The sequence below is a fragment of the Streptopelia decaocto genome (assembly GCF_964273445.1).
Source record: "Streptopelia decaocto genome assembly, chromosome: 21".
Lineage (NCBI taxonomy): Eukaryota > Metazoa > Chordata > Aves > Columbiformes > Columbidae > Streptopelia > Streptopelia decaocto.
Window position 1 is genome coordinate 306938 of NC_138676.1, and position 22684 is coordinate 329621.

Consider the following 22684-nt stretch of genomic DNA (forward strand, 5'->3'; position numbering starts at 1 on the left):
CCGAGGGGGAGTTCATCAGGGCCGCGCACTAATTCTTATCTCGTTTAAGTGACTCCACGCTGCCATCTGATGCGATTTGCTCCGTGCCGCCGCCGGCTCCGCTCTCTGCCCACCGTGGCCCCAGCACTTCCAGCAGCTTTGTGGGGACACGGGCACCTGTAACACACATAAACACAGACATATGTACAGGAATATATAAGATTATAGGGACTGGGGGACGGGGGTTCCCCAGCAGGCGGGGGAACGCGTCCTTGCTCCAAGGCCATGATGCTGTGACCCGGAGGGAAGGATGCTGCAGCCTGAGCAGGGCACCGGCACATGGGCATGTTTTTGCTGTCCGTCACATGGGACCAACCTTTGCTTATGGCCTCGTTTGCCTAAAGGTGTTGAATGTTGGTGTAAGGTGTGCTTTCATTTGTGGAAATCTGCTTGCAAATGCAAATTGCTGTGATGAGGAGCTCCTGCCGCAGCCCTGGGGTTTCAGTGTCCGCACCCCCACCGTGCCCCATCCTGCTGCCCGCGGGCACGATGCTCGCACCCCCAAACCCAGATCTGCAGGGCCAGGCGCCTGCCCAGGGGACCGGCAGCCCCGGGGGAGCCGGCGGGGCAGGGGGCGCCTGGGTGGCTTCATCTCACATCCTCCCAGCTGAAACTTGATGCAGGAGGAGAGCTTGATTGCGAGATTAATTGGGCGTTCTCAAAAAGACGCCGGCGGGGGAAGGCGAGCCAGGAGAGCTGCCTGCCTCCCGCTCGGGCTCAGTCCTGCACGGAGCCGGGGTGCAGAGCAGCAGCCGCACCATGGGCCCCACCGCGCTCGGGGCGCTGCTGGCCCTGCTGCCGCTGGCCGCGCCGCTGCAGAGCACAGGTAAGGCGGGGGGCAGCGGGCAGGGCTGGGGGTCGGGGCACAGCCCGGGGGATGGAGCATCCTCCCCAAAGCCCAGGCAGCGCTGCGCGGCACAGGATGCTTTTCAGAGACCTGAACGCCGCTGAAAATGGACGTACCTGGGAGAAGCATGGGGGGCAATGGGGCTGCAAAATAGTGAGCCTTGGGGGGCGATGGGGCTGCCAAATAGTGAGCCTTGGGGGGCGATGGGGCTGCCAAATAGTGAGCCTTGGGGGGCGATGGGGCTGCCAAATAGTGAGCCTTGGGGTGTGGGAAACCTCTTCTGCAGGAGCCCTAAGGGGCTGGGGCCTCATCACTATGGGGCTTTGGGTGCACTGAAAATGTGCAGGGTCTGAGCCCTGGGGAGAGGAGAGAGGCAAACAGGGCGATATCTCCCGCCTGCACCCCCCTGGAAGCTGCTGCCGAGCCCTGCGCTCACGGAGGGATTTCTCCAGTATGTTGTTCCACCCCTCATGATGCAGAGCTGGGTTTCGGGACGACAGGGCGTGGAAGCAATGCTGTGCCTACGGTTTGTAATCCCGGCTCTGCACAGCCGACTGCCAAAGCAGCCACCGCTGTCAGTGTGACTTTTCCTTGCTTAAGCTTCCTGAGAAGTGGTGAATAGCGATTGTGCTGCTCCGCAGCACCGCAGCCAAAAGCTTCAGCGGTTTGTGAGTCTGGGCCGGTCAGATTCCCTTCCCATCAGCTCTCCCTCTCGCCGGGCGTCGCGCCTGGCTCCCGCGGTCAGCGCGGCGGAGCTGGCAGCACAGGAGCAGCGAGGCTCCTGCCGCAATGATGCCGGCGGGCACGGGGTGGGAAGGTGGGAGCAGACACACCCCACGTGCCAGGGCTGCACCGAGCGGCACCAGGTGAATTGCCAGCACAGGTTTGGTGACGGGTAGATGGGCACGGTGTCCGCGGCAGCTGCAGGGGCAAACCCAGCCCAGCCCTTCCTCTGCAAAGCCAGAGCATCCTCACCCGGAGCCGTGTGGTGCAGATGGAGGAGGAGGAGAGGGCGCCAGGATGAGTGCAGGCACGAGCAGCTGCCGCGGGAAAGGCCACTTGGCTCCCGCACGGTGTCGGCAGCGCCTGTTTTCCTTCCCTCACCCTAATTGCTGCTCTCATCGCCCCTCGGTGATTAACGTTGCCGGCATCAGCCCAGGGATTGTTTCCACAGGAAGCAATACCAAGACACCTAATAAATGAATGTGGCACCCTGGTTCATCTCTAACCTTCACCACCGCACAGCGAAGAGGAAATTCCCCTGGAACGAGTGAGGGGGAGGACACTTATGTGGGGGCAGCGGGTCCCTCGTGGTCCCCACTGCCACTGTCCTGCATCGATCTGGAGAGCGGCCGCAGCAGCGCTGCCCTCCGAGGCTGGGCAGGTCACAGCACCCACCACCTGCGCAGCAGGGGATAATAATAAAGCATCAGGCGGTGGTTCTGGCAGGTGGGTTTGTTTCCCACCCCATCCCTCCACCCACCCATCCCTCCCTCTGCCGGCAGGTTCCCGCCGGGGGGGCCGGGCACTGGAGCCCACCCAGCCCGCCCTGCGCCGCCTGTCCCGCTACCTGCTGGCCCACTACCAGAAGGGCACCCGGCCCGTGCGGGACTGGCGAACGACCACCAACGTGGCCATCGACCTCATGGTCTACGCCATCCTGGGCGTGGTGAGTCCCCCCTCCCCTCCCGCGTGGGGCAAGGGCAGCTTCCCTGTGTCCACGGCGAGGGGAGCGGTACCTGGTGTGCAGCATCCTCCCGGCACGCCGCATCCTCCCGGCACGCCGCATCCTCCCGGCACGCTCTGCCCGTCTTCCTGATGCTGATACCCCCCGTGCCAATGCCATATGCTCTTCTTCCTGCAGGATGAGAAGAACCAGGTGCTGACCACCTACATCTGGTACAGGCAGGTGAGAAGATGAGACCCCTTGCTTGCTGGGGCTGCGCACCCCTGGACACAGGTTTTCCCATGGGAGAGGCACACAGCGACGTCAAACCCACCCAGGGGATGGCAAAACCTCTGTAGGGCATGAACCTCAAGGTCCGTCCTTCTCAGCGCTGGTTGCTGCGATAGTCCCATGGGTGGCACTGAAGAGGGTGTCCCAGGGCAGGGTGCTGGTGCGAGGTCCGGGTGCTGGTGGGCAGCAGGGACCTCACCCCCCAAGCCACTGTCCCTTGTCCCCAGCACTGGACAGACGAGTTCCTGAGGTGGGACCCAGCACGCTTTGACAACCTGACGCAGATCTCCCTCCCCGCAGAGAGCATCTGGGTGCCCGACATCCTCATCAATGAGTTGTGAGTGCCATGGCTTCCCCGGCCCCCCCGGGTATGTGCTGCCCCACGCTTTGTATTCCCAGCACAGCGCTGGCAGCGTCCCCATGCCGGGCGAGCCGCAGATGGGGACGGCTCGGCACTTGGGCCGTTTCCAGCGCTGGCTCCCTGCGGCCGGCGGTAATTACCCGCGCCGTGCCGGGGGTGGGATCCAGCTCTCGGGAGAAAGGCTTTGTGCAGGCAGCACAATGCCAGGGCAGCTGCGGAGCTGCTGGCCCTTCCCACGGAGACAGCCGGTGTCCCCCCTGTGTGCGGGGGTTTCAGTGTCCCCATCGGCTCCCGAGAGCCCTGGGGCAAGGACACGAACGCTCCTGGGGCTGCGAGAGGCAGCAGAGGCGACAGCCCACACGGGTGCTGCCAAACGGCAGCTCGGGGCAGGGAGAAGCCCCTGGCTCCCGGGCACCTCCCCTCCAAAGGTGGCTCAGCAGTAGGTGCCCAAGGTGCTCCCCAGCCCACGTCTCTGTCCCTCGTGTCCCCAGTGTGGACGTTGGCAAGTCCCCCCCCGTCCCCTACGTCTACGTTGGCCACCACGGGGAGGTGCAGAACCTCAAGCCCATCCAGGTGGTGACCGCCTGCAGCCTGGACATCTACAACTTCCCCTTCGACGTGCAGAACTGCTCGCTCACCTTCACCAGCTGGCTGCACCACAGTGAGTGCTCGGGGCCGGGCCGGGCGGCAGCTCCGTGCAGGAGGCACCGGCCCCTCTAGATGGCCCCAGCGGACCGGGGATGCGTGCGGGAGGGCGGCAGCGCCGCCGCTGGGGTCGGGGCCCCCCGGTTCTCACTTCTCCTCACCCCTCAGTCCGCGACCTCAACCTCTCGCTGTGGCGGCAGCCGGAGCTGGTCAAGTTCGACCGGAGCATCTTCATGAACCAGGGCGAGTGGGAGCTGCTCTACGTGCTCAGCTGCTTCCAGGAGTTCAGCGTCAAGAGCAGCGACAGCTACGCCGAGATGAAGTTCTACGTAAGACTCCTTGGCCGCGGTGTTTCTCGGGGATGGGGCGCTGGTGAAGGGCCTGGCCCCAGATGCTGTTGCTTGGTCACCCAGCTGCTGCGGTGCTGCTGCCTGCAGGCAGGAGGCTCCTGCTGCTCAGCCCTTCCTCTGGCTCGCCTCAGGGCACCCCGCCATCCTCGCCCCCGGGGCGGAGAGCTGTGCCAGCTCAAGCCATCGTTTCCACCCTTTGCGGAGCCTTTCCTGTCCCTCCGTCCTGCAGGTGGTCATCCGCAGACGGCCCCTCTTCTACACCGTCAGCCTGCTGCTCCCCAGCATCTTCCTGATGATCATGGACATTGTGGGCTTCTACCTGCCTCCCAACAGTGGCGAGAGGGTCTCTTTCAAGATCACCCTCCTGCTAGGCTACTCAGTTTTCCTCATCATTGTGTCTGACACGCTGCCGGCTACTGCTGTAGGCACCCCCTTGATAGGTATGACGGCACGACCTGCCAAGCCAACTGCTTGGGCACGAGCCTTTGCAGTCACTCACCTCTCTGATGGCTCCACAGGCATCTACTTTGTGGTGTGCATGGCACTGCTGGTCATCAGCCTGACGGAGACCATCCTGATCGTGCGCCTGGTGCACAAGCAAGACCTGCAGCCCCACGTCCCCCAGTGGGTCAAGCACCTGTTGCTGGAACGAGCCACCGTGCTGCTCTGCATCGGGGACAGGAAGAAATTCAGCCAAAGCAGGACCCAGAGCTCAGACATCTCTGGGGAGGTGGAGAACAATGACAGCACAGGTAAGGGCTGCACAGAGGGGGCCCACGGGATCTGAGGGGGATGGGGTCCTATGTAGCCGTCTACGTGTCCCCTGTCTGCGTGGTGATCCAGATGCCCAGCTCACCTGCAGTAGCCCCGCTTCCCTGTCTAAAGAGATTTTCACACTTGCCTCTCTCGGTCCCGCAGCCAAGCTGAACCACTACAGCGGTGAGGACCCCCGGGAGGGCGAGGCGGCGGGGGGCACGATGCCCGCGCCCGCCTTTGCCGAGCAAACGGAGGGCTCAGCGCTGGCGCGGGGCGTCCTGCGCGAGGTTGCCGCCATCCGCCGCTTCCTGGAGAAGCGTGAGGAGTTCCGCGACGTGGCCCGCGACTGGCTGCAAGTGGGCTACGTCTTGGACGTCCTGCTCTTCCGAGCCTACCTGGCAGCCGTGCTGGCCTACAGCGTCACGCTGGGCACCCTCTGGTCGGTCTGGCGGGACGCCTGAGCGGCACCCGCCCCTGGGGTGGGCGAGGGGGACCTTGGCTGCCGCCCCTCAGCCACGGGACCCACCTGCCCCTGCAGCCACCACCTTCCCAGCCGCACCGAGGAGAGCGCACCAAACACCGGGCCCTGCCCGCGCCTCGCACCGGGCAGGACCCGCCGTGCACCGGCCCCCCCGCCCTCCCCAGAGCGCCCCCCGCCCGGCGCGCCCGCAGCCGCCGCTTCAGCACCGCGGACAGCGGCCCCGGCGCCCGGGGGTCCCGGCCGCACCAGGGGGTCCCCGCTCAACCGGGGGGTCTCTGCCACCCCTGGGGGTCCCTGATGCACCAGGGGGGGTCCCTGCCATCCCTGGGGGTCCCCACTGCCCACCCGGGAGTCCCCAGCACACTGCAGGGTCCCTGCTGAACCGGGGGGTCCCACTGCCCAGTGCCAGCCAATAGCAGATGAGGCCAGGACTGGCTCGGTGGGCAGGTGGTGCCAGAATATCCATGAGGTCACCAAGTGCCACCACGGCTGCGGTTGAACACCCTGGTCCCCCCTGCCAGGGGCTGAGGCTGCGAGGAGACCAGGGGACCTCCGGCTGCCCCCAAGAGCAGGGGGTCGAGCCCAAACTGCAGGGCCTGCTACCATTTCAGACCTGGGTGCGGCAGGGGGCTGTGACGAGAAACACCAACAGTGCTTTTGGGGTGCTGCCCGCTCCCGCTGTGCTTGCCTTACACCCTGGGAAGGTTCCACTCACCACATACCTGAGCAACCAGGGCGGGTACCGTCCTCGAAAGCGCTGGGGATGCCAGGAGGGACCGTCCTGTGCTCCAGGAGCATCTCTGATGCCATCGGGCTGTGGGCAGTGGGGTGACAGTGCTCAGCTCTCCTGTGTCTGCCCCCAAGCCCACCGGCTCCAGACCAAGGGCCCCGCTTAATGTCCCAGAGCCGTCACCTGCAGGAAAACTCCCCCCTGAATGACAGGGGGTTGGGGACAGTGCAGGGGGCTCCTGCCAGCGCCGGCCCGTGCTAACGCGCTGATGGTCGGTAAGTGGCTGCCTATTGATGAGGTGTCCAGTTAAAGAGTTCGCGAGACACTAAATCAGCCCATTGATCCTGCCGAGATCGATGGTGCTACAGACCTGATCGCTGCAGCGGGCAATTAACACCCTCTGGAATGAGCCGCCTTCATGTAACATCAAACGCTCCAACAGACAAATCCAATGGGCCCATTGACCCGGGGGCGCGGTGCCGCCCGGCCCGTGCGCCCGCTGGGGGACAGGGCAGTGAGACCCCCGTGCCAGCCTCGCCGTCCCCCTCCCGCCGCAGGGACCCGCCGCCCCTCAGGGCGCGCGGCGGCACGCTCACCTGTGCTGCCACGTCCCTGGGACCACGTGGGCGCTCATCTCTGTCCCTCCCTGCGCTAGGACGCCATCCAGCACCCAAGCCCGCGCCCAACCCCGCACCCTCGCACGGCTCCATGGTCCTTTCCCCAGGACGAGGAGGCCGCCTGTGCCCGAAGAACCCAGGATCTCCCTTTGCCCTCTTGCTGCTTTGGGAAGCGCTGCATGCGGGGCAGAGTTGCGGGTGTCTCTCCGAGAGGAGCCTGGATTTTCCTCTTTAAAAAAAAAATAAAAAAAATCAATAAATCTGAATCTAATCTACTAATAAAGGTTTAATGAGGACATAATGTTGATGGAACAGAACATTGTTGCAGCATAATCGCTCCCAGCTGCTGCGCGAGTGTGCAGACAAAGGCCTGGTCCTACCCCCGCTTCCCCGCAATGGTGACAACGCTCTGCGCCCGGCCCAGCGCCGGAGAAGGGGCTCGTGCGCCCCCCGCCCAGGCTCCGCGCAGGACCTCTGCCCGCTCTCCCCGCACCAAAGGGCCGCTTGCCTGGCGCGCCTGGCACAGGCCGTCCCTGCCAAAACCAAAGTGACGCTTTGCGTCCAACCTTGACGTAATTAACATCTCGGCTCACCGTAACGCCCGGGTGGGCAGGGGCCAGCGCCCCGGGCACGGCCGGTCCCGCCGCGGCACCCAGCCGGCCCCGCCGCGCGTGGCCGCGGCACCGAGGGAGCGCAGGCGCTGCCGCTAATGTAGTCAGTAAATAAATAAAGGAGGGCTTAAGCTTAGTGTACAGCAATCAGCCGGGAACTACAGGATAATTACCGCGGCGGGGGGCCCGCCGGCTCCGCAGGCAGGTTTAAATGAACGAGCTCGCTGCCATTGAGGCGAAGTCGCTCCCCGGGGAGCCGCGCAGGCAGCGCCGGGGACGGGACGGAGCGTCGCGCGGGACGGGGATCGCGCCCCACCGTGGGGACGGCGGCGCCCCCGGGGCTCCCCCCACCCACCGGGGCTGCGTCAGGGACGGGACCCCCAGTGCAGCCCCAGGGGGCCGCGCGGCACCCCCAAACTCACCGCCGGGACCCCCCGCGCCGCTGGCTGCGTCCTCCTCCTCCTCCCGGCGGGCACAGCAACAGGAGACGGCAGGCCGAGACAACGGAATTAACTTTATTGGTTGTATTCTGTTTGCTAACTGCAGATCCAAGGTATACAACTGAACATTGCTATTTTCCTTATGAGACTTATAAATAAAAATACAAAAAATGTTCACTACAAAAAAATCTACCGTTAGTAGGATGTAAAAAATATTCTCTTTGCTATAGAAGGCACGAACTTCACTCAGTGACACATGGAGAGAAAAAAACCTGCAGCAGTATATTCTTCTTTGCTTTTTTTTGTCTTTTTCTTTTTTCCTCTGTCAGAAACACTGAAGTCTTACAAGGAAATGCATCTGAATCTACACAGGACGAAGGCAGATGCGGAGCTGCGACTAGAGACACCACCACTGTTGCGTTTGGGTTTTTTTTTGTCTTTTTCTTTTATTTTTCAGGAAACTTTTAGCTAAGGGCGTCTGTGGCAACAGGACAGAGAGGACTCGCAAGCAGAACCGCACGGGAGCGAACGGCGAGGGGGACGTCGTACAAAAAATAGGAGCCCATAGATGCTCTGAGAAAACCGAGGGGGAACGGGGCACCTTCTGCGCTCGGAGGTGCTGAGGTAGACGGAACGAGGACAGCGACGGACCCGAACCACGAGCGGCAGCACAGAGCGGGGACGGCACGACACAAGCTGGGGGGCCCGGGGCCGCGGGGGCCGCGGGCGCTTGGTCCTCACGCTACGACACAGACACATCCCTACGCGCGGGGCCGGGGCGGCGGGGGCTGCGCCGCGGCCAACGGCGGCGCCCAGTGCCGGGGCACGGGGCACAGCGGGACGGGAGGGGACGGTGAAGCAAAACAGCCACATGAGCTCGGCCGCGCGCCGCGAACGCGCCGGAAACCGCAGCAACTTCCCATGTGAAACAACCCTTCTTTTTTTTTTTCTTTTTTTCCAAATATATTTTCCCTTTTTTTTTTGTTTTTTTTTCTCTTTTTCCTTAGGCACAACCATTAACGAGCCGTTCGCCGCAGTCACACCCGGACCGCGCGCCAGCCGCATCCCCCGTGCAGCCGCGAAGGCCCCGGACCGGACCGCGGGGACGAGGACGCTGCGCCCGCATCCCTGCTCGGCGCCGGGACAGGGGACGTGGACCCCGAGGGGCTCCGCATCCCTGCAAACCGCACCCGGCACCGTCCCCTGCCACGGCTCTTCCCCTTCACCCAAACGCAGCAAAACAACCAAAAAAATCCCAAAAAACCTGCGGGCGCAAGCGCAGCCTGGGATGGGATGGGGGACGGGACGCGCAGAGCCAAGCAGAAACACAACGAAAACCAACACAAGAGGTAGCTCAGAACCAACACCCCCGGCCCCACCGGGCCGGGCAAAAAATACCAGTTTTGGTACGGATAATGCACAGCGGGGCCGGCGGGGAGGGCGCAGCGCACCCCCAGCGCCGGGCACGCCTGGCCACGCCGCCCCGACCCCCAAATCAATAAAAGCTCATGAGGTCACAAAAAACGAGGTAATTTCAAGTAAAATGTGCTAAACGCGGAAATATTCCAAAAGAAAGTTAAAAACAAAACAAAACAAAACAAAAAGCAAATAAGACGCGGCGAGCGAAGCCGCCGGCCCTCCCTGGCGGCTCCTGGGCAAACACCGCGCGGCACCGGCCCAGCGCCCCAAAGGAGCAGAAAATGGGCAGAAAAAGGGCACTCCCGGCTCGAGCGATGCCGCGCACCCACAGCCCCACACCGGCACTGCCGCGCATCACCAAACCGGCCGCATCCCCCCGGCAGGGTGGGAAATGCATAGAGAGGGATTTGGGTGGGGAGGGGGCGGCTCCGGGAGCCCCTCGTGCCCGCCCTGACCCAGCAGCACCGCGGGTCCCTCCCCAAACCCCCAGGATGCTCTCACCAAAGCACTTACGGCCGATGCCCGAGCCGTCCCACCCACGACACCACAGCCTGGAGAGAGGGAACCCCCAAAACGGGCCGAGCCCCTCGGGGAGCCGCCCCCCGCCTGGGCCTGGGTCCATCCGCGCCGGGGGACACCAGGAACTGAAGCCTTCCTGCCGCACCGGCCACACGCACGCTTTGGGGTTCCCATGCGGTGCTCCCGGCAGCGCCGGCGCCCGGTGCTGGTGCCGGAGGAGCAGATCGGGCAGTGAATTCCCCGGGGGTGCGAGGGGCGAGAGCCGCCCCGCGGCGAGGGAGCAGCGGCGCAGCGCAGCCGGGGAGGGGAGTGGACGGGCCGGGGAAGGGGCCAGCGTGTCCCCCTCCCCGCGAGAAGCAACGGATGGGAACCGAGAAGAGCGGCGGGTGCGGCGGTGGTTTTCTGCCCAGTCCGCGGCGCCGCCGGCCTCAGACGTAGCAGAGGTACAGATAGGTCTTCTCTATCCGCCAGTCGGTGGGGATCTCCTCCGGCTTGTGGCCCTTCATGTGCTTCTGCATGGCCGAGAGGCTGGGGCAGTACTCCAGGCAGATGGTGCACTGGTACGGGGACGCGCCGTTGTGCGTGCGCAGGTGCTTGATCATGGCCGAGTAGTCCCGGGAGCGCTGGTGGCACAGCTTGCACTCGAAGGGCTTCTCGCCTGTGGAGACGGGGCTGGAATCAACTGCCTGGCATCGACGCTGCCGCGTGGGCGCAGCCGATAACCCAGTAACGAACAGCAGAACCCATCGGGCTATTGATCCCCTATTTACAGGAGCGACGCGCCGATGAATCGTTATCCCCGGCTGCCCTGCTCCCCACCACCGGCATCGCCGGCCCCTCCGCAGCCCCGGCACCCACCTGTGTGCACCCGGTAGTGGGTCTCCAGCTGGTGCTTGAGGCTGAACTTCTTGCCGCAGCCGTTGCACTCGTAGGGCTTCTCGCCGGTGTGGATGCGCTTGTGGCCCTTCAGCGTGCTCTCATCGCGGAAGCAGCTGCCGCAGAACTCGCACTCGTAGGGGTGGTCGCCTGCCGGCACACGCGGGTGTCAGAGCCGCCGCACCGCGCCCCCCGGCCCCATTGACCCCCCGCCCCCCGGTGCAGCACGCCGGTCCCCGCGCCCCCGGGAAGCTCGTGTCCGCGGCAGCGCGGGGACCGAGGGCACCGCCACCCCCCTGGCCCCCACCACCAGTGCCAGGGTTACTGCCGGCATCGCCGGCGCAGACCCGGCCCCGGGCACCTCCCGCGCTCCAGGCCGGGCGGCTGATAAATGAATTCTGGTTCGGCACCGAAGGCGGAATGATTTGAAGGAAAGGTGAGGGCTCCAGCTACTTATTTATTACAGCCGCGAAGGCAAGGACAATAAAGATAGATTGATCGTCCGAGACTTTGTTCATGAATATTTAAATATTACTGATTTGTCTTGTCACTGTAATTACAATTTCTCTGTGCCGCATATCCTACAAGCACAGTTTATGGTAAAGAATGGCCAACTGTATTTCACTTGTCCTGCTGCAGATGTGCGGAGCTGCCAAGCGTGTAATGTTCCCCGCATTTCATACATTTGCTTCAGCTGTGAAGGCTTAAGTCATCCACAATGACCTACGTTTTTTCATTATCCCCATGTCAAACTGCACTCGTGCCTGGGCATAAATTGTCCTTCTCGTTATATACTCACATGCCTGTGCTTTCGCTTCCTCTTTAAAATGATATTTTACTTTCTGGCCGTGCGCCGCGGCCCCTCGCCCCCTCCCGCGGCTGCTGCCGGCACCGGAGCGGGGGGAGGAGGAGGAGGAGGATGCTGGGGCGCGTTTTGGACCCTCCTCCGAAGGCGGCAGGCGGTGCCTGTGGGCAGCTGCATTTCGCCTCCCCATGCCCAATTCCAAATTATTGCCTTGGCTTTCAATCCTGTAGTCAAAGCTTTTGCAGCCGGAGGCAGACAGCTTTACGTGCGCTCCATTTTTAGGAGAATCCACGTAAACGGGACCCGGGGCCCCCAGAATGTTCCGGGAAGAGCATGAGCATCCCACCCCCATGCGGGCTGAAACCATCCAGCACCACAGACCCCCGAAGCACGGGCCGTCCGGAGCTGTGCCGGCGGGAGCTGCTGGAGCCGCAGAGGTTGGGGTGGGACACGCGGGGCCCGACCCGCAGCCCAGGTCACCGGATTATCGGCCAGGAATAGCCCCGGCGCTCGGCGTTAACGCGCTTATCGCCAGCGCACGGTGCCCGTCCCCCGCGCCGGGACCCCAGCGCCACGTGTGGGTCTGGCAGCTGCCAGAGGGACCCTCGGGGGTGTCACCTGCACGGCCACAGCGGCCGCCTCAGTGTCCCCTGCGAGGCCATGTGTGTGCACAATGCTTATCGGGGAGAGGAGTGTCCCGGCCTGGCACACGTTTTTCCCCACCAGCAATAAAAGCAGAGGGTTTGCTGCCGGACCTGCGCCACGGGGCTCCCCACGGTCCCTGTGGGGACAGCATGGCCAGGACCTGTCCCCGTCCCGCCTGGGGACCTGCTGGGAGCAGCTGAGGACACGGGTGCTCTGAGGACACGGCCAAGCCCCGCTGTCCCCCGCTCCCCCGGCACCCAGCCCGGCACCGCGGCTCCACGCAGCGCAGGTCGCCCTAATCCCATTAGGGCCGAGCCCCGGCTGATTATGTGCATCTCCTGCCCTGCGCCCGGTGTCATCGCGCAGCCCCTAAGGAGGTCACACGGCACCTTAGACCGGATCAGCTCATTACACGCAGCTTTGGGGTTTTTTTTTCCATTTCATCTTTTAAATCCAACCAACCTCAGCTGCAGCTGCTTTTGAGATAATTTCACCTTCCTTTTCCCACTCTTTTCTTTAGGAAGGCGGCAGGAGCGCCCCAGCCGCCCGCCCTGCGCCCGGCGCCGTACCTGTGTGGGAGCGGAGGTGCCTCTTGAGCGCGGTGTGGCTGGGGAAGGTGCGGTTGCACTCGCTGCAGATGTAGCTGCGCACCCCGGCGTGCACCTCCATGTGCTGCTGCAGGGCGCTCTGCGTCTGGAACCGCTTCCCGCACAGCAGGCAGAACACCGCCATGTCCGTCCCTGCGCGGGAGAGACGCGGTCAGGCACCGCCGGGGGTCCCTGCGCCCACCCGGCACCGGGGGCGCTCCTGCGGCAATGGGGACGCGCCGGCCGCGGGCTCGGGGTGCCACCGGTCCCAGCAGCGGGACGTCAGCCTCCTCGATCCTGCCGTGGCAGCCCCAGCAGAGAAGGCCGGAGGAGGGCAGGGGGCTTTATAGCATTGGTGGCACCTGGCAGCCCCCACCCCAACGCACGGCAGCTGTGGGGCTGTCAGCACATCCGGGGCACCTGCCAGCGCTGCCGCGCTCAGCCCTCGCCATGCACCAGAGGGGACCCCAGAAATCACCCACAAAGCCACGCTGAGCATGAATCCATCTGCACCAACACACCAGCAAAAGCAGGAAAAAACCCCGAGCCCAGATACCGATACAGCGTCAACACGAATATCGGAGCTCTGCGTTATTAAACAGTTTGTTTTCGTTTATGCACAGCTGATTGTTCAGAACCTGTGAGTCAATGCAAATTGTATTACGCAGGGAGATTAAGCAAATAAACGCTCGCTTTTTGGAGACATTAAAATGTGAGGACTATGGAAATAAAATTATCTAGAAAATTGTATTAGCAATTCATTAGCAGCAGCAAGATGTTCAAGGAAACCACCGGGTCTGCGCTGCTTTAGGGGCAGGGGGGCTGCCAAAACTGGCTCCGGCAGCGTCCCCCCGGCCCGGCGACACCTGGGTGACACGGCGCTGCCACCCGCCCGGCGCGGCACAGCCAGCTCTGCCGTGCGGCACCGGGGGTGACGGAGGATGCTCGGTCCCAGCCCTGGCGAGGGCCGCACCGCGCTGCCCAGAAACGCTCCGAAACCTGCAAAACCCCAGTGAAACGGGAATAAAAGCAGCAAGAGCGGCAGCCCCACGTGGAGCTGCGTTCCTCCCCCGCAGGGATTTACCGGGGGCGGGCGCACCCCCGCGCAGCTGCGGACAAAACGCTCCTGGACAAAAAAAAAGAAAATAAAAAACTCCTAAAAAGAAGCAGGCACCCCGAACGGGCGCGCGGAGCAAATCCCGAGAGGTATGTGGCCCCGCGGCCCTCGGCGGCCCCGGCGCTGACAGCAGGACGGGTCAAAGGTCCGCGGGGCTGAGCCCCGGTGCCGCGGCCAGCTGCGGAGCGGGGGCCCGGCCCGCGGGACGCCGGCCCCGATAAATCTGCCGCCAGCAGCCCCCGCTGGGGCCGGGGACAATGGGCTCCCGCGGGGGCGGAGGGCAGGACAATGCCGCCGGCCCGGCGCGCGGGGCCGTAACAAATCCTCCCTGGCACCGCAGGGCCCTCATTTGTGAAACTAATTGGCCCCCGCTTGAAAAAGAAAAAAAACGGGCCAGCTCCGTCAGCCGCAGCGATGGGGACGAGCCCGCGGTGCCGGGACGGCGCTGGTCCCCAGCGCTGGCGCTGGTCCCCGGCACTGAGCATCCCTGCGCGCTGCTTGCCAGGGCCTGCCAAAGGCATTTTCATTTGTATGTTTTCAGGTAATACATTAGCAGATCAACAGACACCCCAAAGGGGGAGGCCAACGCGCACCCCCACGCCCACAGAGGCCTCTGCCTCCAATCGCCCGCCAAGAGCATCCACAGGGGCGACGGCCGACGCCAGCCCGGCGAGGAGGATGCAGGAGATGGTCCCGCACCGGGACACGAGCATCGAGCGCATCCCGGAGCACCCCGAGCGCATCCCCGAGCCCCCCGAGCGCATCCCTGTTCTCCCACCCCGAGCTGCCCCTTGGTCATCGGAAGAAAAATCAGCCCTGCTACAGAAACGCTGCCGCCCCAAACTGGCAAGAGACGAATTTATTCATTTCCCTGACATTTTAATGGTTTCTCCCCTTTTTTTGCAGGAAGATGATTACAAATTAAGCAGCATTTAAATGCTTTTTACTGTCAACAATTAAAAGGGGTGAAGGCGGGCGAGCAATTCATTCCCCGGGAAACGCGGCGGCTCTCGGCGGGCGCCGCCGGCCCTTCCCTCTACTGTACGCTGCACAATGGCCCCGAGCGCACCATTAATTTTGCAGGATGTTCAAAAGCAAATTAAAATATAAAAAGCCCTCGGGCACAAAGATAGATACCGAGGGAGGGGGCAGCGTAGGTCAAGCTTGCGGAATTAAAGTCTTAGCAACCGGGGAGGTTTAAGCGCAGCCCCGGCATGCTGCGTTGGCCCCCCAGGCCCGGTTTGGCATGGCTCTGCCGGACCCGGCGCCGTTTGCCGGCAGCCGTGAGCCGTTCCCGGGCGGCTCCGGGCTGGGTCTGGATGCTGCTTGTTCGGGAGGCAGCTCTCACTGGCAGGTGGTCTGACAGCCGGGTGCAGGGGGGAGCTCGTTCCAGGGAGAACCAACCCCACGGCGCCGCCCGGAGACGCGCAGCCCGGCTCGCGCCCAAAGCACCGCGGTGGCTGGGGGTGCGGGGAGCACCGCGATGCGACATGCGACATCGGGGGCTTCTCCGCCCCCTCCACGGTGGTGAGGGATGCAGCGAGCGAGGGATGCAGCGGGCGAGGGATGCAGCAGGCGAGGGATGCAGCAGGGAGGGATGCAGCGGGCGAGGGATGTAGCGGGCGAGGGATGCAGCGGGCGAGGGATGCAGCAGGGAGGGATGCAGCGGGCGAGGGATGCAGTGGGCGAGGGATGCAGCGGGCGAGGGATGCAGCAGGGAGGGATGCAGCGGGCGAGGGATGCAGCGGGCGAGGGATGCAGCAGGGAGGGATGCAGTGGGTGAGGGATGCAGCGGGGCAGGGATGCAGCGGGGCAGGGATGCAGCGGGGGAGGGATGCAGTGGGCACTCTGGCACTGAGCGCTTCGCCACATCCCACTGTGGCCTCCGCGAGAGGAGGAACGAGCCCTGAGAACGCGCATGGCGAGCAGCGGAGCCGCCGTGGGTCCCCCCGCGCCGCGAGGGCTTCAGCCCGGTTTAGGATGCGGGAGGTGTGTCGGCGGGAGAAAGGCGACACGTCCCCTTTAAAAGGAAATATAATTTACAGTGTGCAGCCAGGCGGCCCATAGTTTCAATCTCGTTTACTATAGAGAAAACTCTGCTAGCTGTTCTCTATCCCACAAATCCGATTTAATCAGACAAGCCAGCCAGCGTGGCTTGAAGTAAAAACGGATAATTAGTAAACAGAGAGCTACTTCAGTGCTTCATTGGCATTCGAGCCGGGCTAGTGTGTCGCATTTAAAATGCAGTCTGATGAAGTTTACAAAATCAAACCATTTGTTACTCCTATTGAAGAGGCTTCAGGCCACTTGCAATTAAATTGGAATTAGTGCTCAGAATGAGATACAGCAAATTCATACTAAAAAGGGATCTGACTTTCAGACATTTGACTTCAAGTTTTCCCCCGTGCGCGTGCACACGCGCTGGGTGATCCCACCGGCCCCACGGCAGCACCGCGACGCCGGCGCGTGGAGGGGACCGGGGACGCTCCGGCAGCCGGGGGCCGCGGGGGACCCCTCACACCCACCGTGACACCCCAACCCGGCACCTGTGTCCTGCAAATCTGGGACCTCCAGCGAGACCGCTCCTCCTTCCATCTCCACACAGGCCGTCATCTCCTACGTGCCGAACCGCGTGCGGCGGTGGGTGGGATGGTGGCACCCGCCACCGTGCCGGCTGCGGCGCTGGAGCCCGTCGTGGTGCAGCAGAGAGACCGGTGAAACCCCCGGCGGATACACACGCGAGATGTGCGCGTTTTGTGCCAGAGTCACCAAATCACGCTGGTTTCCAAGGCGGCATCTGTGCTAATTAACAGCTTTATGGAAGGCAACCTGTCCCCAAGAGGGCGTTTGTTTGACTGTTATTATTATTTACTTGGAGATGGCGCAGCTTTCTTCCCAACTTTAACCTAGTATGTAAAATTAATTCCTAAAAAGCAGCCGCGCCGCCCGCTCTCCTGCGGCTGTTTTCCTGCGGGGGGGACGCACCACGCGCCTCTTTACCAGCGCCTGGAAAAGCTCAGGTGTTTCACAGCAGATCACGCAACATCCACCTGGCAAGCACCGGGGATTGAAAAACCCACCCCACAGCTAAATCCTCCGTTTTTCACCCCGCAGCGCCGCGACGCCCTGCCCGCCACAGCCCCGCGCGCCCCGGCCCGTGCTGCGTGCGACGCTGCTCGGGATGCGGGAGCTCGGGATGCGGGAGCTCGGGATGCGGGTGCTCGGGATGCGGGAGCTCGGCATGCGGGAGCTCGGGATGCGGGTGCTCGGGATGCGGGAGCTCGGGATGCGGGAGCTCGGGATGCGGGTGCTCGGGATGTGGGAGCTCGGGATGCGGGTGCTCGGGATGCGGGAGCTCGGGATGCGGGTGCTCGGGATGCGGGAGCTCGGGATGTGGAAGCTCGGGATGCGGGAGCTCACAGCACCCCTGCCAGGGCTGCTTTATTCTGGGCGCATCCCCTCCTGCCTCCTTTCGGGGGCCCTGCGGTCCCCCCGCGGCATCTCCCCCTTCCCACCGCCCGCGCCTCCGTCACCGTCACCACCAGCACCGCCGCCTCCCTCACTGCGCCTTTCTGCGACTGCTCAGGCGAGAACGGCTCCGAGGGAGCGCGAGCGGGGAGGGAAGGAGCCCGGCGACTATTAGCGGCGGCGGCTTTATGGCAACAGGCGCACAACTCATTCGTTTCATGTTTCGCGGAATATAAAAGCGCCGAAACATTTTAATTTTAAATTCTTATCATTGAATTTACTGCTTTTCTCTCGCAATGATTTGTGTTGCTTTTTAATTTTTACAGTCTCTACAGAAGCCAGATGCTACCGCCTAGGGCCAAAATAATAAAAACCCGCCGCAGTCGTGAGTTACAGAACAAAAAGGAAACGCGCGGCTGACAGAAGTTAATATCTCAATTTAACAGTGCTGCTCCGCTAATGATCCTTTGATATGTGTTTATTTAGAAAGGTCTGATCTTGACCTTGAAAGCAAACTAAACCGCAAAGTCTTTATGAAGGGAGAGAAAGGCTTTATTTATAGACGGGCTTTGCGTCAATCAGGGCGGCAGCCGGACCCGCGCGGGCCAACGGCGCCCAGCAGCGCCAAACGGGGCAGCCAGCGCCTGAGCCCAACGCCTTTCTATGGCACCATCTACCAAAATGCATCAATATATACTACAAACGTTCAGGCGGCCAAAAATGCAGCACATCGACACAGCCAGCCTCCCCTTTCAGCAACGAATGGCCAAAGATCCCCAGATCCCCGCAGGGCCGGACGGCAGAGCTGCCCCCTCTCCCGGCAAAACGAGCACGGCTTGACCAAAGTGCGTTAATCCGGTACCTGGGTATCTTTGTGCAGCACCTCCCCTCGGTGCCGCCTTCCCCGAGCCTGTCCCAGCGCCCTCCATCCTGCAGAACTCGGACCCATCCGGGGTCCATCCCGCAGAACCCCAGGTCCATCCCGGGCCCATCCTGCAGAACCCAGATCCATCCCGCAGAACCCCGGGTCCATCCCGGGTCCATCCTGCAGAACCCCAGGCCCATCCCGGGCCCATCCCGGGCCCATCCCGGGTCCATCCGGGTCCATCCCTGCCCTTCCCAAGGACAAGCAGAGGCCAAGGGCAGCGGTGTTTCTGGCCGCCGCATCGGCAGTGAAGCTGTCAGCCACTCGCTTACTCGTCACCACGACGGCGTCCCCGAGTTCCTCTTACCAATCAGAATTTGGAGTGAAACCAGCTGAAAAAATAATTTGACTTTCTGTTGAAAACCTGACATATTTTTTCCCATAGCTTTCACAGTGATGGTTAAGCTAACGTGTTAGAAACTGCTCCATCGTTAAACAGAGTTTGAGGGAGAAGATGAAGCCCTCACCAGCGTTTCTGGTCCACCAAGAGCCACCTCCCATGTCTTTTTCCCCAAACAGCCTCCCCCACGAGCGTTCTCCTGCGGACCCACGGTGAGCGCAGGCCTTCCCGCCGGGGTTCCAGGGGCAGCAGACGATGTCCCTGGCCGGCTGCACCATGTCCTGCCCTCCTGCAGGGCTGCGGCATCGCACCCCACCCGAGCACACCGTCACCATCACGACCACCATCAGCAGCATCACCACCATCGTCATCACCACTGCCACTGTCATCATCACCACCACCATCACCATCACCACGGCCATCACCTTCACCACGGCCATCACCATCATCTTCACTGCCATCGTCACCATCATTGTCATCACACCATCGCCATCTTCACCATCGTCATTGCCATCACTGCCGCCATCGTCCCGCCCGGCACAGCGCGGCGCCCACCCATCGCCCGCCCGCTCCAGGTTTCACCGGGCAGGCCGGGACCGCTCTGCCGCCCCCGGGGACACCGGGGAGCCCCGATCGCATCCCATGGCCCTTGGGGGGCGACGGGCCACCCCCGCCGAGCACGGCCAGCGCAGCCACCGGCTGCCGCGGGGCACAAAGCCGGATTCCCGGCGTCCGCTTATTATTCCTGCACCCCTGTCATTAAAAAACTAAAAGAGAGAAGATGAAAAGGCCTCTCGGCAAACCCCGGGAGACGCGAACGGTACCGAGCGCCTCTCCCCGGTTTTGTGGGGGTTTTGTAAAGCGGGGAAACGCAGATCCCAGGGGACAAAAGTAACTGCTAAGGTAAGTTAAACCTTGTCCAGATGAACTTTCCTGCTACTTTTAATTAAAAGTTCTTTGGAATTAAAAAGGACACTATTCAGGAAAGGCTGAAAAAAAAATTCATTGACACCAGCCCGCCCCCCTCCCCTTTTTCCCAAGGAAAAGAAAAAGCTGTTTTTGTGTGTCTGCTCACCCAGCCCGCACTGTACAAAAGGAAGCGGATTTGCAGCAAGACACATGAGATGACCCCCTGACCCCGAGCCGCTGAAAAGTCCTCAATGGCATAAATACCAGATAATCAATCACATACCAGGAGGGCCGGTCCCCCTGCCCTCGGCCCCGCCGCCGGGTTTATGAGCGATGCACTGTAAACGGACACCGGCCCGCGCGGGAGGCCCCTCGGCATTCCTGGCCGGCCCGGCACCCTCTGCCCGTTCTGCCCGCGTTCCACCCCTCTACCGGGTGCCCCGGCCGCCCCGAGAGCCGAACCGCCAGCGCGGGGACGAGCGGCATCTCCAGCGTCCTCCGGCACAAACCGCGCGGCAACCGGCCCAACCGACACAAGTCTCGGCTCTTTTGGAGGCACCGCTCGCTTTTGGAAGCCTCGTTGGGCTTCAGCAGCGACGGCCCAACGCTGATTCCCTTACGGGGCTCTGACCGCCCGCACGCTCAAGGGAACGGTTTGGTTTTCCTTCAGCAGAGGGGGTGGGAATGGACGTGAAAGATTTCGAGGGAGGGGGGAAATAATTGCTGAGATACTGCACCAGTTCGGTTGAACGGGGAGCCACTCGGCAACTAAATTTGATAATGCTTTTGTCCGCAGGTCAGAGGTTAAATATGTTCACACTAATCCCCTTCATCTAGAATTAAAGGACAAGAAAGATTTCTCCGTAGCTTAGCGAGAGGGCTTTTCTCATCGCGGTCTAAATAGTATTTGCCCAGGAAAATTACAGGCCGGCCATTGGCTGCGGTTTCGGCCGCACTGCTCGCCCGCGTTTCCATCTCCCGGCTCGTTTTGGGCGAATCCACCTGCTGGCGCGAAGCCCGGCCCGGTGGCGGAGCCGGTGGGGCACCGGGAGGGCGCAGGAGCCGCGGGGGGGGGCCGGAGATTCCCGGCCCCAGGAATGCGCCGGGACTCGGGTTTCAAGCGCTGTCACAGGACATTACGGTCAGACAAAGGGGCTCTGTGCGGCGCCCCCAGACCCGCCGCCCCGAGATCCCGCACGTGCGCGCCCTTCGCTCCGCTCGCACCCTTCTCCGTCCTTTTTGCAAAGAAACTCGGCCGCGAGGGTGCTGAGAATCCTCAGTCTTTGCATGTGGGTGCGCTCGGGTCGCGGTTTTGCCCTTCTGCGGCTCATCCTTTTCCTTTCATTCTGCCAGCGGGGGCTGAAGCGAGCGAGTCCCGCTCTCTGTCGAGCTGCCAACATTAAGCACGGGGGATTTTTTCCAAGGTTCTGATAAATAAATGTACAGGTGATGCTGCACAAAAGATGACGCACCCACGCACGGCACGTTTGGCTCCACATGCCTGTACCCAAAAACGTCACAGCAGCCACCCGAGCATCTTCACCATCACCATTGCACATTTCCAGTCACATCCTCTACAGGAACCACGATCCTGGTCCCTGAACCAAAGCCCGGCTCGGCCCCGCACCCGCTGCTTTCCATATCTGAGCGTCCAAAAGCCAGGCTCACATCAAAAGCAAACCTGCACGGCATCACCCGGGCATCACCATCACCGCATGGCATCACCCGGGCATCACCATCACCGCACGGCATCACCCAGGCATCACCGCACGGCATCACCCGGGCATCACCGCACGGCATTGCCCAGGCATCACCATTGCCGCATGGCATCACCCAGGCACCACCGCATGGCATTGCCTGGGCATCACCGCACGGCATCACCATCACCGCACGGCATCACCCAGGCACCACCGCACGGCATTGTCCGGGCACCACCGCACGGCATCACCCAGGCATCACCATCACCGCACGGCATTGCCCGCGCTCCCTCCGCCAGCCGGGGCCGCGGAACGCAGCGAGCGCGGGAGGGATAATTACCTCTAAGTGCACTTAACACTGCAGCACATTATCTCCAGCTATGGAGAAAACCGCAATCCGGCCGCATTTCCCCCCGATCCCCCATTGAGCCGCTCTGGGAAACCCTTCCAGAGGCCCATGAAACGGCCACAGAAAGTCTGGGGCAGCCCGGGAGGACGTTGGTTCGGTTCCGGTGCAGGGTCGAGAACCGCCCGGGGACGCCGGGGCTGGCGGTTCACGGCAATGCCACCACTGAGCATCCCGGCCGAGCGCCGGCACGGCCGCGGCTCGCAGCGCCACGCGGGGTGTTCCGCAAACCGAATTCTTGCTGCAACATAATTCACAGCTCCCATCACCAAACTCGCCCTATACATCTCACCTGCTGGAAATCCTTAATTTCCAACACCAAGACAAACAACCAGTGCAACGCGTGTCCGCGGTGTCACTTGTGGCTTTTAGGCAAGCACCGTTTTGCGGCAGAGAAAGCGAAGCAAAAGGAAGACGATAAATATATAACGAAACGTGGTGAGAGCCCCACAAAGCCAGAGGGCGGCTGAGCGGGCGCGGGTGACACGGTCCTGGGAGCCCGCGCGGGGACGTCCCCGGTACCAGCCCCTCCCCGCCGGGCCCTGCACCCCCGTTCTCTCCCTTTGTGCCTCCGCTTATACCGCACGACTGTTTTGAATCTCTAAAATAATGTGACAAGTTAATGATGGCACAATTATCTAAATGTTTAACAGACATGTTATCTAAGTGAATCGGATTGAGATTCCATCCCGCTGACAATAAACATCAATGGGAGAGCAGAAAGTGATAGGCAAATTATCGCCAACCCTGCAATTTCAATGCTATTAAATTTGGAGGAATAACAGCCCTGAGGCCTGTAAACTCTGAATAAAATAGACCCTTGTGTTTGGCCAACTATTAAATCAAAACGCTACCAACATCCCAGCAAAAGAGAGAGAAGGAAAAAAAGGGAGAAGGAAGATTTATAGCTTTTCAATTTTCTGTTACATGTTGCTTCTATTGACTCCTTTCTGCACCCCGGTGCTGTCACCAGCAGCAGGGGACGCGAGGGATGCGGGCGGGGATGTGGGGGATGCGGGCGGGGATGCGGGTGGGGATGCGGGGGATGCGGGCGGGGATGAGAGGGATGCGGGTGGGGATGTGGGTGGGGATGCGAGGGATGCGGGCGGGGATGCGGGTGGGGATGCGGGCGGGGAT

At 62.2% G+C, this 22684-nt stretch overlaps 3 protein-coding genes across 8 annotated transcripts in view; 1 reads left to right on the top strand and 2 right to left on the bottom strand.

Moving 5' to 3' along the window:
- USP28 (ubiquitin specific peptidase 28) overlaps positions 1-22684 on the bottom strand; it is a 74824-nt gene that overhangs the window by 20577 nt on the left and 31563 nt on the right. The gene's annotated exons all lie outside the window — the stretch shown is intronic.
- LOC309448771 (5-hydroxytryptamine receptor 3A-like) lies at positions 361-6237 on the top strand. The gene is given in 11 exon segments (XM_082070512.1): positions 361-717; positions 720-746; positions 749-865; positions 2392-2555; positions 2751-2795; positions 3071-3180; positions 3696-3865; positions 4018-4178; positions 4429-4639; positions 4718-4951; positions 5118-6237. Coding segments are annotated over 11 exon segments (1599 nt in total). The 5' UTR covers positions 361-656; the 3' UTR covers positions 5417-6237.
- Positions 6293-22684, bottom strand: part of ZBTB16 (zinc finger and BTB domain containing 16) — a 61351-nt gene continuing 44959 nt past the window's right edge. For 3 of the 5 annotated variants that reach the window (XM_082070505.1, XM_082070504.1, XM_082070506.1), the window contains 3 exons: positions 12668-12838; positions 10631-10798; positions 6350-10430 (listed from right to left, as the gene is read on the bottom strand). In XM_082070505.1, coding sequence (XP_081926631.1) covers positions 10201-10430; positions 10631-10798; positions 12668-12838 — 569 coding nt within the window. In that variant the 3' untranslated portion in view covers positions 6350-10200. Of the gene's footprint in view, positions 10431-10630; positions 10799-12667; positions 12839-22684 lie in introns of all 5 variants that reach the window. The other 2 variants (XR_014185846.1, XM_082070503.1) reach the window with 2 other exon arrangements.